At 27.5% G+C, this 13,760-nt stretch overlaps 1 protein-coding gene across 1 annotated transcript; it reads left to right on the top strand.

Annotated features, from left to right (window-relative positions):
* Positions 1 to 4,969: 4,969 nt before the first annotated feature.
* On the top strand, positions 4,970 to 13,760 carry LOC103484032 (MADS-box protein AGL42-like). The gene is made up of 7 exons (XM_008440927.3): positions 4,970 to 5,600; positions 7,276 to 7,363; positions 8,034 to 8,095; positions 8,176 to 8,275; positions 8,365 to 8,406; positions 8,522 to 8,563; positions 13,530 to 13,760. Exons 1-7 carry the CDS (start codon positions 5,419 to 5,421, stop codon positions 13,608 to 13,610), a joined length of 597 nt encoding a protein of 198 aa, XP_008439149.1. The 5' UTR covers positions 4,970 to 5,418; the 3' UTR covers positions 13,611 to 13,760.

Here is a 13,760-nt window from a genome sequence, read left to right as displayed (position 1 = left end):
TCCAATATTATACAACATCTCTTTATTAACCTACAATCGTATCATATTTGTATATATAATTTCACCCAAATGAATTCATAATCATACCAATCGAGGACCGTTTGACCTGAGGGTTTTCACCATTAGATTGAGTTATGGTAATCTAATCCTTGTTTGGGAGAATGACTATCATAACCGTTGTTTTAGGGTTATCATAACCCTTCTTCCCTCTCTCTTCTTCTTCTCAAGCTATCTTAAACTATCCATAACCCTATCTCTTCAACATCCCATAGTTTTACTATTTCATTTATTTTTTAAATTTTAATCTTTTATTTATCAAATGCCATTTGTTTTTAATTAATTTAATAATCTTAAAAAAATATTGTTTTAAATTTATTTTATTTACAAAATTAATTTTAATTAAATATTAATTACAATTAGTTTACACATTTAATTCTCATATTTAACTTTTTTTTTAATTTTATTATTTCATGTCTTTTATTTGTTTTTATTCTTTTTATTTGTTTTTCACATTTTCAAATATTTTATTTTAAAAATTATCTATATCTAAACTATTTATGTTAAATTTAAGTTAAATGAATTTCTAAAAAAACGAATTTTATTAAATTCATAAAAAGTCAGAATATGATTTAATATTAAATTAAATAACTTTGGGATCATTAAATAACCGAAAACAATGTATAACGAGTATTTTAAAAATTATTAAACTTTAAATGTATAAGGCTTTTAAAAAAAAATTCAATTTAATGGCAAGATTTGATTTAAGATTTATTTCAATAAAATGTTGAATCTAAAATTTTTACCAAATTATGGTCATGTTTTTTCGAAATGTAGTCTTTTCTCTTTCTTCTTCGTAATTTTTATATTTTCATTAATTCATTATAATTTTTATTTTATAAGGAAAACCAGTAATTTATTCCACCATAACGATTATTTAAAAAAAAAAGTTGAAAATTTCAGATCGTATTTGAAGAAATTAAAGAATTTTTTTTTTTTTTTATGAAAACTAGGATGATTTGTTAAATTAAATACACGAAATTAGTGTACTAGATTTAGAATATGAATTAAAAAAAAAAAAGATATTCTCACCCAACAATTACTTAGAAAAGATTTGACAAATTGTTTTATGAAAACTAGAACGATTTCGTAAATTAAATATACAAAATTTATGTATTGAGTTAGAATATGAATTAAAAAATAATAATAATTTATTCGCAGGTAACAATTACGTAAAAAATGTTGAAAATGGACGTCATATTTAAATAAATTACTGGAAATTGTTTAGAAAATAAGACATTTTGGGAAATTAAATATACAAAATTTGTGTATTGAATTTAGAATACAATTTAAAAAAAAATCAATAATTTATTCTCACCTAATGATCTTGTAAAAAACGTTGAAATAATGGACGTCACATTTAAAGAAATTACTAAAAATTGTTTTACAAAAATAGGACAATTTAATAAATTAAATATACAAAACTTGTTTATTGGATTTATAATACAAATTTTTTAAAAATGTATAAAAAAATAAATTTCATAATACTACCTACGTAACCCTTCCTTCAAACATATTTTATCATAAAACTAGGTTTATCATAATATTAACCATTTATAACCCAATCTTTTTTCCAAACGATTTCTTGATGATTTAAGATGGTATCGGAGTATGTATTTTATGAGGTATTGCATGCTCAAACATGAGTGAAGGGGTGTATTATTATATTTATTTTGAGTTATGAATTTAGGTCCATCAATTATTTAAAGATAAACTTATATATCAAATGCAAAACGCAACTTAGATTGCACTAAATCCTAACATATTACAAAAATAATTAATTTTGATGATCTCTTCTAATATCTTATGTCATTTTGGCTAACACACGTTTCTTGCTCAATTGTTATTTTTTTTTTTTTGTTAATTTCCTACGCTTGCATAAAATATTACATAACTTAGTAAATAATTTATAATATTATACTAATTTAGAAGCAAGAATAAAATTTTAAGAGTGTTTTACCAATTGCCACTAACTTTTGTATTTACAGAGATTGTTTGAGGAAAATGAAACCAGCTAGATCCAATCATAGAAATATTAAATCTATAAAACTTCAACACTAAAGACAAATATTCAAAACGCTAACAAAAAGAAAAGCAAATACTCCATATTAATTCTTGCTCGTACTGGTGCAAGGATATGTTGTCCAAATTATAATAATCTCATACCATTTTATCTGTACTCTCAAATTTAGTTATATTCAACGGAATTCAAAACCTAGTTTTACTATTTTACGTTTATTAATAAATTTATTATTATTTTTAGTTAAAATAGTTTATACCTCAAATATATATTATTATAATTTAAACTAAAATAACCTACCATCACAAACATAAACTATTATGACTCAATTATAACAATTTAGGATAATGAATTCTTTATCCCAAATACTATGTGATACTTGAATTTAGGGATGACAAAATATGAATGTCCTTTATCACGTTTTTATACTTCTCTTAAAAACCCATTGAATGGTAAATAAAAATATAAAAAGAAATCATGCCATAGATACTTTATTGTTAAATTGTATGGAATATCGATATTTCATTGATGATTAATTGATAATAATGACAGATTACAGCCCTATATATAACCATATTAAAACACACTAGAGGAAAGAATATATAAGAATAATATAATATTTCCTAAGAATAATATTTCCTAAAAATACTCTAATTATGTCAATATCCTCCCTCAAACTCAAGGTTATCACAAACTTGAGTTTGTTAGAAAAACTTACTAAACAAATCAGTAAATCTAGGATATCAAGAACCCACGAAGAAGAAAAACACAAGGAACTTCTAGGTTGGAGACAGATCCCACAAAAAAACAAAACGAAGAACTTCTGGGATGGAGATAGATCCCACGAAGAACAAAAGGAAGAACTTATGGGATGGAGACATAGATCCTCGATCTATAACAGAACCTACGAAGAACATATCGAACTTCTGGGTCGGAGAAATAATTACTGATTTGAAAACAGAATAAATATATATATATATATATATATATATATATATATATATATATATATATATATATATATATATATATATATATATAGATCGAGATAGCCAAGAAAAAGATCGAGATAGAGACGGAGTGTTATAATGTTGAGGAGGGAACGTCAGTGGAGAGTAGCCAAACCCTAAATGCAAACATGAAGCATAAACAAGTAATGGGATTTGATCCCGAAGAGGAAAGAGGGTGGTGAGGATATTCCGGCTGTTCCACGACGACTTGGAGTTGACGGCTTGGATCGGAGATCTGAACGGAGGTGGGGCGGAGCGGATTTGAAGGGCGGCGACGGCGGCTGATGCGAGAAGCTTCGTGCAGCTGACGTGGGTTGCAAAGGAACGGGCGAGGAATGGGCGAGGAATGGCAGATCTGAAGGCAGCGGCAGCGGCGTCTGAAGTTGGGGGCGGCGACGGACGTGGGTCGCAAGCGACTAGCGGCGGATGGATTTTTGGGGAATTGTGGGGGCAGATTTTTTTTTTTTAAGTAAAAACAAAGAGTGAAAGTGGGAGATTTACATTTGGGGCTGCTGGGTCTACCTCCGTCTATGGCTAGTCATTGACGATAGACGGAGGTAGAGATCGAACACGAAAATAGAGATCGACTAAAACCTAAAGCTCTGATACCATGTTAAATTGTATGGAATATCGATATTTCATTGATGATTCATTGATAATAATGATAGATTACAGCTCTATATATAACCATATTAAAACACACTAAAGGAAAGAATATACAAGAATAATATAATATTTCCTAAGAATAATATTTCCTAAAAATACTCTAATTATGTCAATATTTATAAAAGGGAGTGTAACTTTTTAAACAACTTGCTATTGTTTTTAATTAAGAAAAATTTGCATCGTTAATAACATGCTGTGGTCTACAGTTCACTAGATTCGCCTATTAATGGATAATGTTTATGGTTTCAACCATGTTTTGTGTTGAAACAATATTTGAAAAGAAATTAAACATAAATCAATTAATATATAATTTTAAAGTCAAAGATTTGATTGTTGGTAAATTTTTATAATAGATGCCATGGAGGTAAGATATAAAGAAATGTCAGTGAGGAAAACAGCTGGACTACACAAAAAGTATAACAATGGAATAAAGACCTGTTTTCTTCGCTAGGGTTTAGTTCTTCCTACCTCAAAAGTACATGCATGAAGACCCTGAGAAGATGATGGTATTTGCTCAGATGTCAACCAGCAACTGCAATCAAAAATATTTTTGCAACGAAGGAAGAACTTTGTTAATTTGTTACTTTATACATTCATCTGTCTAGTAAGGGCATGTTCGAATTAATTAAAATTATTTTCTTCTCTATTAAAATTATTATTTAATGCGTATTTAACCGGTAAAATAAATTATTAAATTAATTTCGAGTGAATAACAGAATGTTTTCAAAATCATTTTAAGTATGACAAGAATGATATTAACAATTTCAAATCAACACCAAAGTTCAAAATAACTTATTTAGGAAATGACAATTTTTACTTAAAATAGAATACATGATTTAGAAAGGTTTCTAAGGAAAAAAAGACTTTTTTAATTTGACACCGTTGGTCAAATAAAAGAATAATAACTCCTCTTCTTCTTCTTTGTTTAAATTTCTTAGTCAAAAGAGTAGATGTTTTAATCTATTTTTTTATTTTTGAAAACCGAAAAGAAATTAAAACAGGGATTTGAAAAAAGAAATGTTTTAACTAATTAACATGCTTAACTTGACAGTTTGGGGTTAAATTAAAGCGGGTTATTGATAAAATTAGATTTTATCAATCATGTAAAAATGATCCTTTTCCTAAATTGTCTCAGTCCATGACCCTTTTTCTTTTATCAGTATAGAATAATATATATATACACAATATATTTATTTTATAGGTTCAATATTCTTTTATTTCTTTTTTTGGGAAAGTCTTTCCTTTTTTGTGTGTGGTTTAGAGGAAATGGTAGAGGACAAAGGGAATATAAATTAGTGTATAAATGGAAGAGGAAATATAATAAAGAAAGGCATTCTCACTTCAAATAATCAACCAATATCCCTCCTCTGTCTAAAAACCGTTCTAGGGTTTTTATAATTTTCTTCCATTTTCCTTTTATCCCATTTTCCCCCTTCTGTTTTTGGCTCAAAATCACTTCTTTTCGTGTTGGGGGGCCTTTTTTTTTCTTCTGGGTTTTGAGTTTTTAAAACCATTTTTGTTGCCTTTTATAGTTATTTCTTCCGTCCCTTGTTTGGTATAGATGTATGCATAAATCGATCCATTATAGTTTTTTAGATTTTGATCTGTGAATTTAAAAAGTTGAAAAAGATAAAAAAAAAAAAGAAGGTAATAATAAAATAGAAAATGGTGAGAGGAAAAGTAGAAATGAAAAGGATAGAAAATGCAACAAGTAGACAAGTAACATTCTCAAAGCGTAGAAATGGAGTATTGAAGAAGGCTTATGAACTATCTGTGCTGTGTGATGCTGAAGTTGCTGTCATTATTTTCTCACAGAAAGGCCGTCTCTATGAATTTGCAAGCTCTGAGTATGTTTTTCTTTTCTATTTTCTCTTCTTTTTTCTTTTTCCAGTTTATTAATAAATAAATGGTTTGGTTGGTAGGTTTGAAGCTATTCTATATCCACTTTCCCCTTATTTCTGAATCAAAACCTACTTCCTTTGCTATAGTTTATTAGATTATTTTGTACTTTCTTTTTTTGTGATTTTTTGAAGATTTTCCGGAAACTTTAATGTTCATAGAGTTAATTATTTGGTAAATTTTAGGTAGTGATTGGTGCCCAAGTTCGAAACTTGAAGCTTGGAGTTAGATTTGAGAGAGTTATGTAGCCTGTCTTTTGTGTGTTATTTATTTTTAAAAGAAATCCATACCATATTCAAATATCTCAACTAGATTGAGAAATATTTAACGCTTTAATCGCTCTGGATAGCCTGAGTTTTGTGTTACATCTGAGTTTGGACTCTGATTTTTTGTTTTTGCTATAGAAACAACTTTGTTCATCCATATGATTAATGTTGGTGGTGTTAATTGACTGAAGTAGTTAATGAGAAAATAAAAGTTAAGAGAAATTAAATTAATTATATTCTACTTTGTAAACTATCCATATTTTAACTAGATTTACTCATCCATAACACTCTCTTCATACCCATAGTCTAAAAGTAGATGTTATTGATAAAAAAAAATGTACATAGGTGTAAAAGGGAGAGCTAGATGAAAGCTCTCCAATTCAGGGTAATGGTGGAAGTGTCGCAATAACAAAAAAAAGATTAGATTTCAGGCAGCTAGAAGAGAGAGCTTCAAGAGGAGAATATAGCTGTCTTTGAATTAACAACTTGGAGATTATCTTCTAATTATTTCTTTAGTTAGGATTAATATCTTTTCTAATAATGATCTCTATGATCTCTTGTTTCTTGTTTCTCCAAAAAAAAAAAAAAAAATTGTGACTATCTATTATTGAAAGGGTTTAAGGATTTCTTTGCTTGCTTAAAAATAATTGATCATTAATGTATACTATTGTTTTCTTGTATGATCTGAGGAGTAAAATGATCTTTACCCTAGGCTAATTAACAATGAAATACAATTTATTTTTATCACTTAAAATATAATTGTGAATTTAACATGAATATAATTTTGCTAGTTCAACAATTGACGGTAGAATTAACTAAATTATAAGATTTTTGGATTGTAATTGATGCCTTAGTTGTCAAACATGAACTATGCTTGGATTAATATGGCAAAAGCTATATTGTTAGTAAATACATATATTTATTATTCAAGAGATTAAATATTCAAATTAACACTTACTTATTTATGTATATATATTATTATTTATTTTGAATTGTAGAGAAAATATAAGCATGATAGGGTTGAATTTATAGGTAGGGGAATTTATATGTCATTATATAAAGGCAGTAAAACAAAGAAATATAAGGGAGTGAATAGGGAAGTTGGTAGTACTATTAACTATACACATTAGGAGTGTATTGGAGCAAAGGGAGGAATACATACACCTTTATTTGTTTAGTTACCTTTTTCAAGTACTTGTAATGTCTAATAATGAATAGTGCAGTGCAATAAGGATAATTATGAAAATGAAGAAAAAAACTTTATGTTAAAAGTAAGCTGGTTCCATTACACTTTAAAACTTATTCCCAAGTACTCATTTTAATTTGTTATGCTTTTCGATTATTATTGTGGTTTCAGGATGCCAAAGATTATGGACCGCTATCGCAAATGTACCATAGATGCCAACAACAATAACACTAAATTTGATAGACAACTTCAGTTACAGGTTTGTTTGATCCCCAAATTTTAAAATATACATTTTAGCCATTGAATTTATTAAATGAACTCATTTAGTCAACGAAATTTTAAAATGTACATTTTCAATCCTTCAGTATTTATAAATAAGTTTAGAAACTCAGCTATGATATTTTCATCTTCCAAAACTTTTATTTATTAAGAACAAAATCATACTTTTGGTAATTGATTTTGTTTTCTGTTTTTAAAATCAAAATGTATTTTTTAAAGATTTTTTTGATTTCAATTTCCCTTTTGTTATTTTAAAAATAAGAAGTTGGTTTAAATATTAATAAATAAATAAATTACCAAACGTATTTGCTTGGCAATAAATTTATGTGCATTTATCTAATTTTTTATTTTGTTTCTTTAGAGTAAATTTCAACAATATTCGAAAACATATTTAAATGTAAATACAGCAATAAATCCAAAAAATTTACGAGTAATAATAAAAGAATATTGGATCAAAGATTTTTTTTCTTCTAAATTTTCAGTTCATTGAACATATTGGTATATATGTAATTATTAACCTGGAATGTACACCCATTGCAATTGCCACTACCCATAGAGTCTATGACGAGCAGATTTTTACTTCTCACTTCTTACCTTAGACAATAACGTTGGTTCCTTGAATTCATGGTTGATTCTCCATTTTTATTTAGCAATCAAGGCTTGAAGCTGAAAGCATTAATAAGAAGATGGAGTTGATGCAACTTTCTCACGGGTAATTTTTTATTCATTTCATTTCCTTTCTTTACCAATATGAAATAACGTGTGTTTATAATTACATATATATATAAATAGGAAGCTGTTGGGATATGGACTGGATAATTGTTCCCTTGATGAACTTCAAGTACTTGATGCTCAGCTTCAACGAAGCCTCTTCCAAATTAGGGCTAGAAAGGTACATATGCAAATAATTTTTTAGGTTTTAAATTAATTATAAATTCTCTCTTACACCATAATTAAGCTTGAAATTGGGGTGTTTCGTAGGCTCAGCTATACAAGGAGCAGATACAACAACTACAAGAAAAGGTAATTAATTAAGTTAAGAATGATAAAAAAAAAAAAAAATAGAAATGTCTTGAAGAATCTTATTATATTTTATTTTATTATAATTATTATCACACTTAATTTTTGTCCAATTCAGGAAAAACTCCTTTGGGAAGAAAACAGGATTTTGTCTTTAAAGGTGAATACATCTAACTCCTCGAAGTTTTATTAATGACAAATAATTATTCTTAAACACTACAAAAAAATAAAAATAACAATTACGATAAGATTGCACCACCATAACTATCTTAAGCTTGAGTTGGAAGAAAATTTTCTTCAAACAGGGTGGGATTCTTTTCAAAGATACCCCGACCGCCGATGGGACGGTGGCGGAGGGAGTGAGTTTGTGTTGGGTCTTCGTCGTCCGCCGGTATCTCTAGTTTGGTCGATGAGTGGGCTAAGAAGATGAATGGAATCTGACTTTTAGGTTTGTTTATTTATATATTTATTTTTAAAAATAATTAATCTTTCTCCCATCAATATTTACAGCACTAATATATTTTTGTTTAAAACTAATTAAATCATCAACTTAGTCAGCCTTTCTATTAAGTCACTAATGGTTTGGTTTCGTTACTTTAAGGACTAATACTAAACATTATTGAAATCTTAGTGACAAATGTTAGAACTTGAAACATCCAAATAGAAACCCTATATAAAGACCAAAAAGATATTTTCCTTATTTTATTTTATTTATTTATTTATTTGCATGTTTTTAATATATGTTTTGTTTAAATGTTTGAGTTAATCTGCATTTTCACAATCAATTATTAGATGGAGGGAAGAACTTGTAAACTATAAAAATAAAGTTGGATTTAGAAAGAAATCACAAAAAAAAAAAGAAAAAAAAAACGTTTTTAAACCTATGTTTGTCAGTGAAAAAAAAAACTTCATTAGATTTGATAATTTTATGATTACAATATATAAAAAAGGTAGCTTTAAATTTTTACTTAGATTCCTTTCAAGTATACGACCTCTCCTCATGCTTAGTTTGTCCAAATAAGTAAAGTATCATACCAATTTTGCACAAGATATGTTTTCTAGACAAGCCTAGGTTGTCCAAATTATCATGCATAATGCTTTGACATTTGGGCTGATGAAAAAGTATAGCCAACCAAAATGTAGTATAGGAAGATTGAAAAGTATAGAAAATGATGTTAAGTTACTATTTGTCCATCACGAATATAATATCTCTGACTCCACCTCTAATTTTATTTTATTCATCAGTAATATTTCATTACACCACATCGACCTCTTTTCTTCGATTGTATTTTGGATAATTATATTAGAAATCTAGTAATTAAGTATACAATATCATCTTAAATAAATTATAAATATAACAAAATATATTAATGACAGACTTTTATGATTTATCATTGCAAACATAAATAATAATAATAATAATAATAATAATAATAATAATAATAATAATAATAATAATAATAATAATAATAATTAAATAAAAAAGATCTAACAAAAATATAGGTTTTTTTAAGATTCTATTAATAATAAATTTTACTATTTTAATTATTTTTATAAAAGATATTACTATATATTTATAATTATTCTTTAAGAAACAACTCAATCGAATTAATTAGCTTATGCAATAGACATCTAAAGTTATGCTCTGTAATCATTAAATTTTTGTTTTTATTTTTGAAAATTTTGCTTATCGACCTTATTTCAAGTATTAACTTTCTTTGTTGTTATCTCATGGTTTAGAAAATTAAGCTGAATTTTGTAAACTTTAAAATAACAGCATTCAAATGTTTTACAACTTTTGCCTGAAAAAAGATACAAAGTCGTGATAAAACATGGAAGAAAATATACTTAGTTTTAGAAAACAAAAGGAATTCACCGTCAAAAATGTCTTAATAACTAAATTGGCTTGTATGGATCAGTCGAAAACATTTAAAAGTTTTGCTTTTTTTTTTTTTTTTTTGTCTTTTTCTTTTTTTTTTTTTGAAACGATTATACATTTATTTATACATATATATATTGCCTCTGTTTGTGCATTAAAAAAATGGGATTATCTGAATATAATTATTTAAGTCTTATGTTTATTCAAAACTATGTTCGGTGATTCACCTCAACGGTCACAAATTTTCATATTCTAATAGTGTTTGAATCAGTATTCAAAATAATCATATTGAGTGTTAGTCTTTAAATTTAAATATTCATGACTATAACACTTTCAATTATTTTTTCATTTTTCTTTTAAGAATCATAACATCCGATCATAATCAATTTCCCTCTACCAAATCTCACCCTCCATGAAAATCAGTGAGAAGAGTAATTTGAAGGGTTTAGGGTTTGTACGACCTTACTTGAACAAGATCTGTTCTATAGGTTGTACATCTGTATCCTTGAGTTCTAAGAAGGGTTTAGGGTTTGTATAAATTGTCCAGTAAAAACGTTTTAATAATTAATTTTTTATGTATTTTAAAATGTTATATATATAGTAATTGTCAAAATGCTTAATTATCTTTTTTGAATAATTTATTTTTAAAATTAAACATTTAAATATTTAAAAAGTTCACTTTAATTTTTTTTTCATAGTATCATCTAAGCAAATGACCTATGAGAACTTTTGTCAAATGTCCAATGGGACAGAAAATATTTGACAAGATTGGGAATGGAGGATGGAATAGGGAGACTTTTCTCCTCAATAGCTAAACAAGGATAGAATGCGTTCTCCATTCTCGTTCCTACACTGCTTGATTTCTTGCACCGTTTTAATTATATATATATATCGTACTTTAAAAAATAACAAAGGGTGATTTTTTCACTCGAAGAATCTCTGTCCTGATCTCCATGAATTTTATTTCGGGAAATCCCTACCGTGATTTCCTAGAAAATTTTGTAGGGATGAGTAGGAGTGTAAACGGGTTGGGTTGGGTTGAGGGACATTTCCAACCCAACCCATATTTTCGGGTTGGTTGACTTGACAACTCGAATAACCAATACTATATTCCCAACCCAACCCTTAAAATATGGGTTGGGTTGGGTTGGGTTGTCGGATTGTATTTTTATTTTTTCATTCTTGATGTTTGTACGATTTAAAATTGTTGTACGATGTCGACAAACACTTATATCCAAAGTTTCCAAACATCTATAAATTCAAAGTTTCAAATATCCATAAAAGTTCAACATTTTAAACATTATCCATAAATATTAAATAAATAATAAAATATCTATAATATAAATAAAAATAGATATATATATATATATATAAATTATTAATTCGGGTTGAGTTGGGTTGATCCAAATTTTTCAACCTTCAACCAGAAAAAAATCAAAATTTTCAATCCAACCCAACTCACATTTTAAACTAACCCAACCCAACCCATATAATATGGGTTGGGTAGTCCGGATGATTCTTACACCCTTAGGGATGAAAATTGATTCAGGAGACTCTTTAAGGTTGTTTGATTGAACTAGTTGATAATTATTATATGACAGAGTAATTAGGTGAGTTAATACGAATAACGAGGTGAGAATATGTAAGTTAATACAAATAACAATGTTAGAAATGTAAGAACACAAACAACTAGGTGATAAATCTTTTAAAATTGTTCAAAACAATGTATAATTGTTTTTTATGCACCTAACTCAATTACATGTTGGTTGTCGAATGACTCCCTCCTGTTTTGACCTTGTGGATGTCTTTAAAGAGGTGTATGGGGTAAAAATATTAATAGTGAGAAGTAGGAAATTATGAAGTCTAGGTAGTTGTGAACTTTTAAGGTTCATAGTTTAAGAAGTTGATAAGGTATAAAATTAATGTTTTTTTGTAGTTGGACTCACAAACTCCTTGTATCATACAAAGAGAGGTCACCAACTCTCTACTTCCCTAATCATACTTTGAAGCTCTTTGGGCCAAATACATCTTAAGGGATTGTTTGAGGAAAGAGTTGGGTTATGAAAGGGTTAATGTTATGATAAAACTAATGTTGTGATGATATGTGTTTAGAGAAAAGATTTATGGTAGGTAGCGTTATGATAATATGTTTTTGGAGGAGGGGTTATGTAGGCAGTGTTATGATAAGACATTTTAGGTGAAGGAATATGTAGATATTGTTATGATTTTTTTTTTGTTGAAATTTATATTCTAAATTCAATATACCAATTTCATATATTTAATATATATCAAATAAAAAAAATATATTTATCTTAATAAATCATATTAGGAAGTAATTTCATCCGTAAAAAAGTATTTTTCTTTTTAATTCTTCTATAAGACTTTAAGTTTTTCTTGTGCTTAAAAAAACTAGACTTTATTCCATAACTTTATGCATTTTTATTAAAATTATTTTTTAAATAACTTTTATAATATTTATTAAAATCCTCTTCGGACACGGATTGGCTGTAAATTCCACTCTAGTACTCCATAAACCCCTTCTCAAAGAGTCCCCATGGGTTCTACAAAAGTGAATTTTTAGAGATTCTTTAAACTTAAATAAGTGCTATGTTGTTTTTTTTAATAATCGAATTTCAATAAGATTTTACTTTTCTCTACGATAAAATTAACAAGCATTTTCTAACTCTAAAAGATGACAACTAAATGTTGTATTAATAAGTAGCTATGGCTTTAGTTCGATTAATGTTAGGTTAGAGAATCGGTTCTCTTTTACTATATGCATATATATATATATATATATACATACATACATTCATCTACATATATGTATACATACATACATTCATCTACATATATATATACATACATACATATACATAGATACATATACATACACATACATATATGTATGTATATGTATATGCAACACTCCTGGGATTCTGGTACCAAATCAGTTTATGATACCAATATAAAATTAAACTCATCATAGTGTTTTTAACATTATTTGTTACTAAGCTTGTTGAATAATTTGCTCCATAAAAGAATATACTTGTCGTAACCAGCAAACAAAATCATTGAAATAATAAATAAAAAATTTAGAAAAGGAGAGAGAGATAGAGATGTTTCTTTTTGGAGTCCATTCTGTCGTTAGTTGCAGCAGTTTCTTGCACGCCACCTTTTCATATTTTTAAACTCATTTTGTTACTCCAAACCAATATTAATTTTTATTTTAATAATCTTATCGCAGGCTGCAGCTAAAGGTGGTGCCGCAACGCACGGCTGCCGGAGTAGCAGCTCAAGTTTGGTAGACACCCAATTGTCAATTTGATCGTACGTGTGCATGCCATAATATATTCAATGTTACCCATACATAAAGATAAAAAGAGTTTCATGTGTAGTTTATAATTCATTTTATTTTCCTTGTAACTCCGATCTTTAATTATTCATGTCACCAATGGATATTTGTGTGTTTGCATTA

The sequence above is a fragment of the Cucumis melo genome, chromosome 6 (assembly GCF_025177605.1).
Source record: "Cucumis melo cultivar AY chromosome 6, USDA_Cmelo_AY_1.0, whole genome shotgun sequence".
In the NCBI taxonomy this organism is placed as follows: Eukaryota; Viridiplantae; Streptophyta; class Magnoliopsida; order Cucurbitales; family Cucurbitaceae; genus Cucumis; species Cucumis melo.
This window is presented reverse-complemented; position numbering and strand designations above follow the sequence as displayed.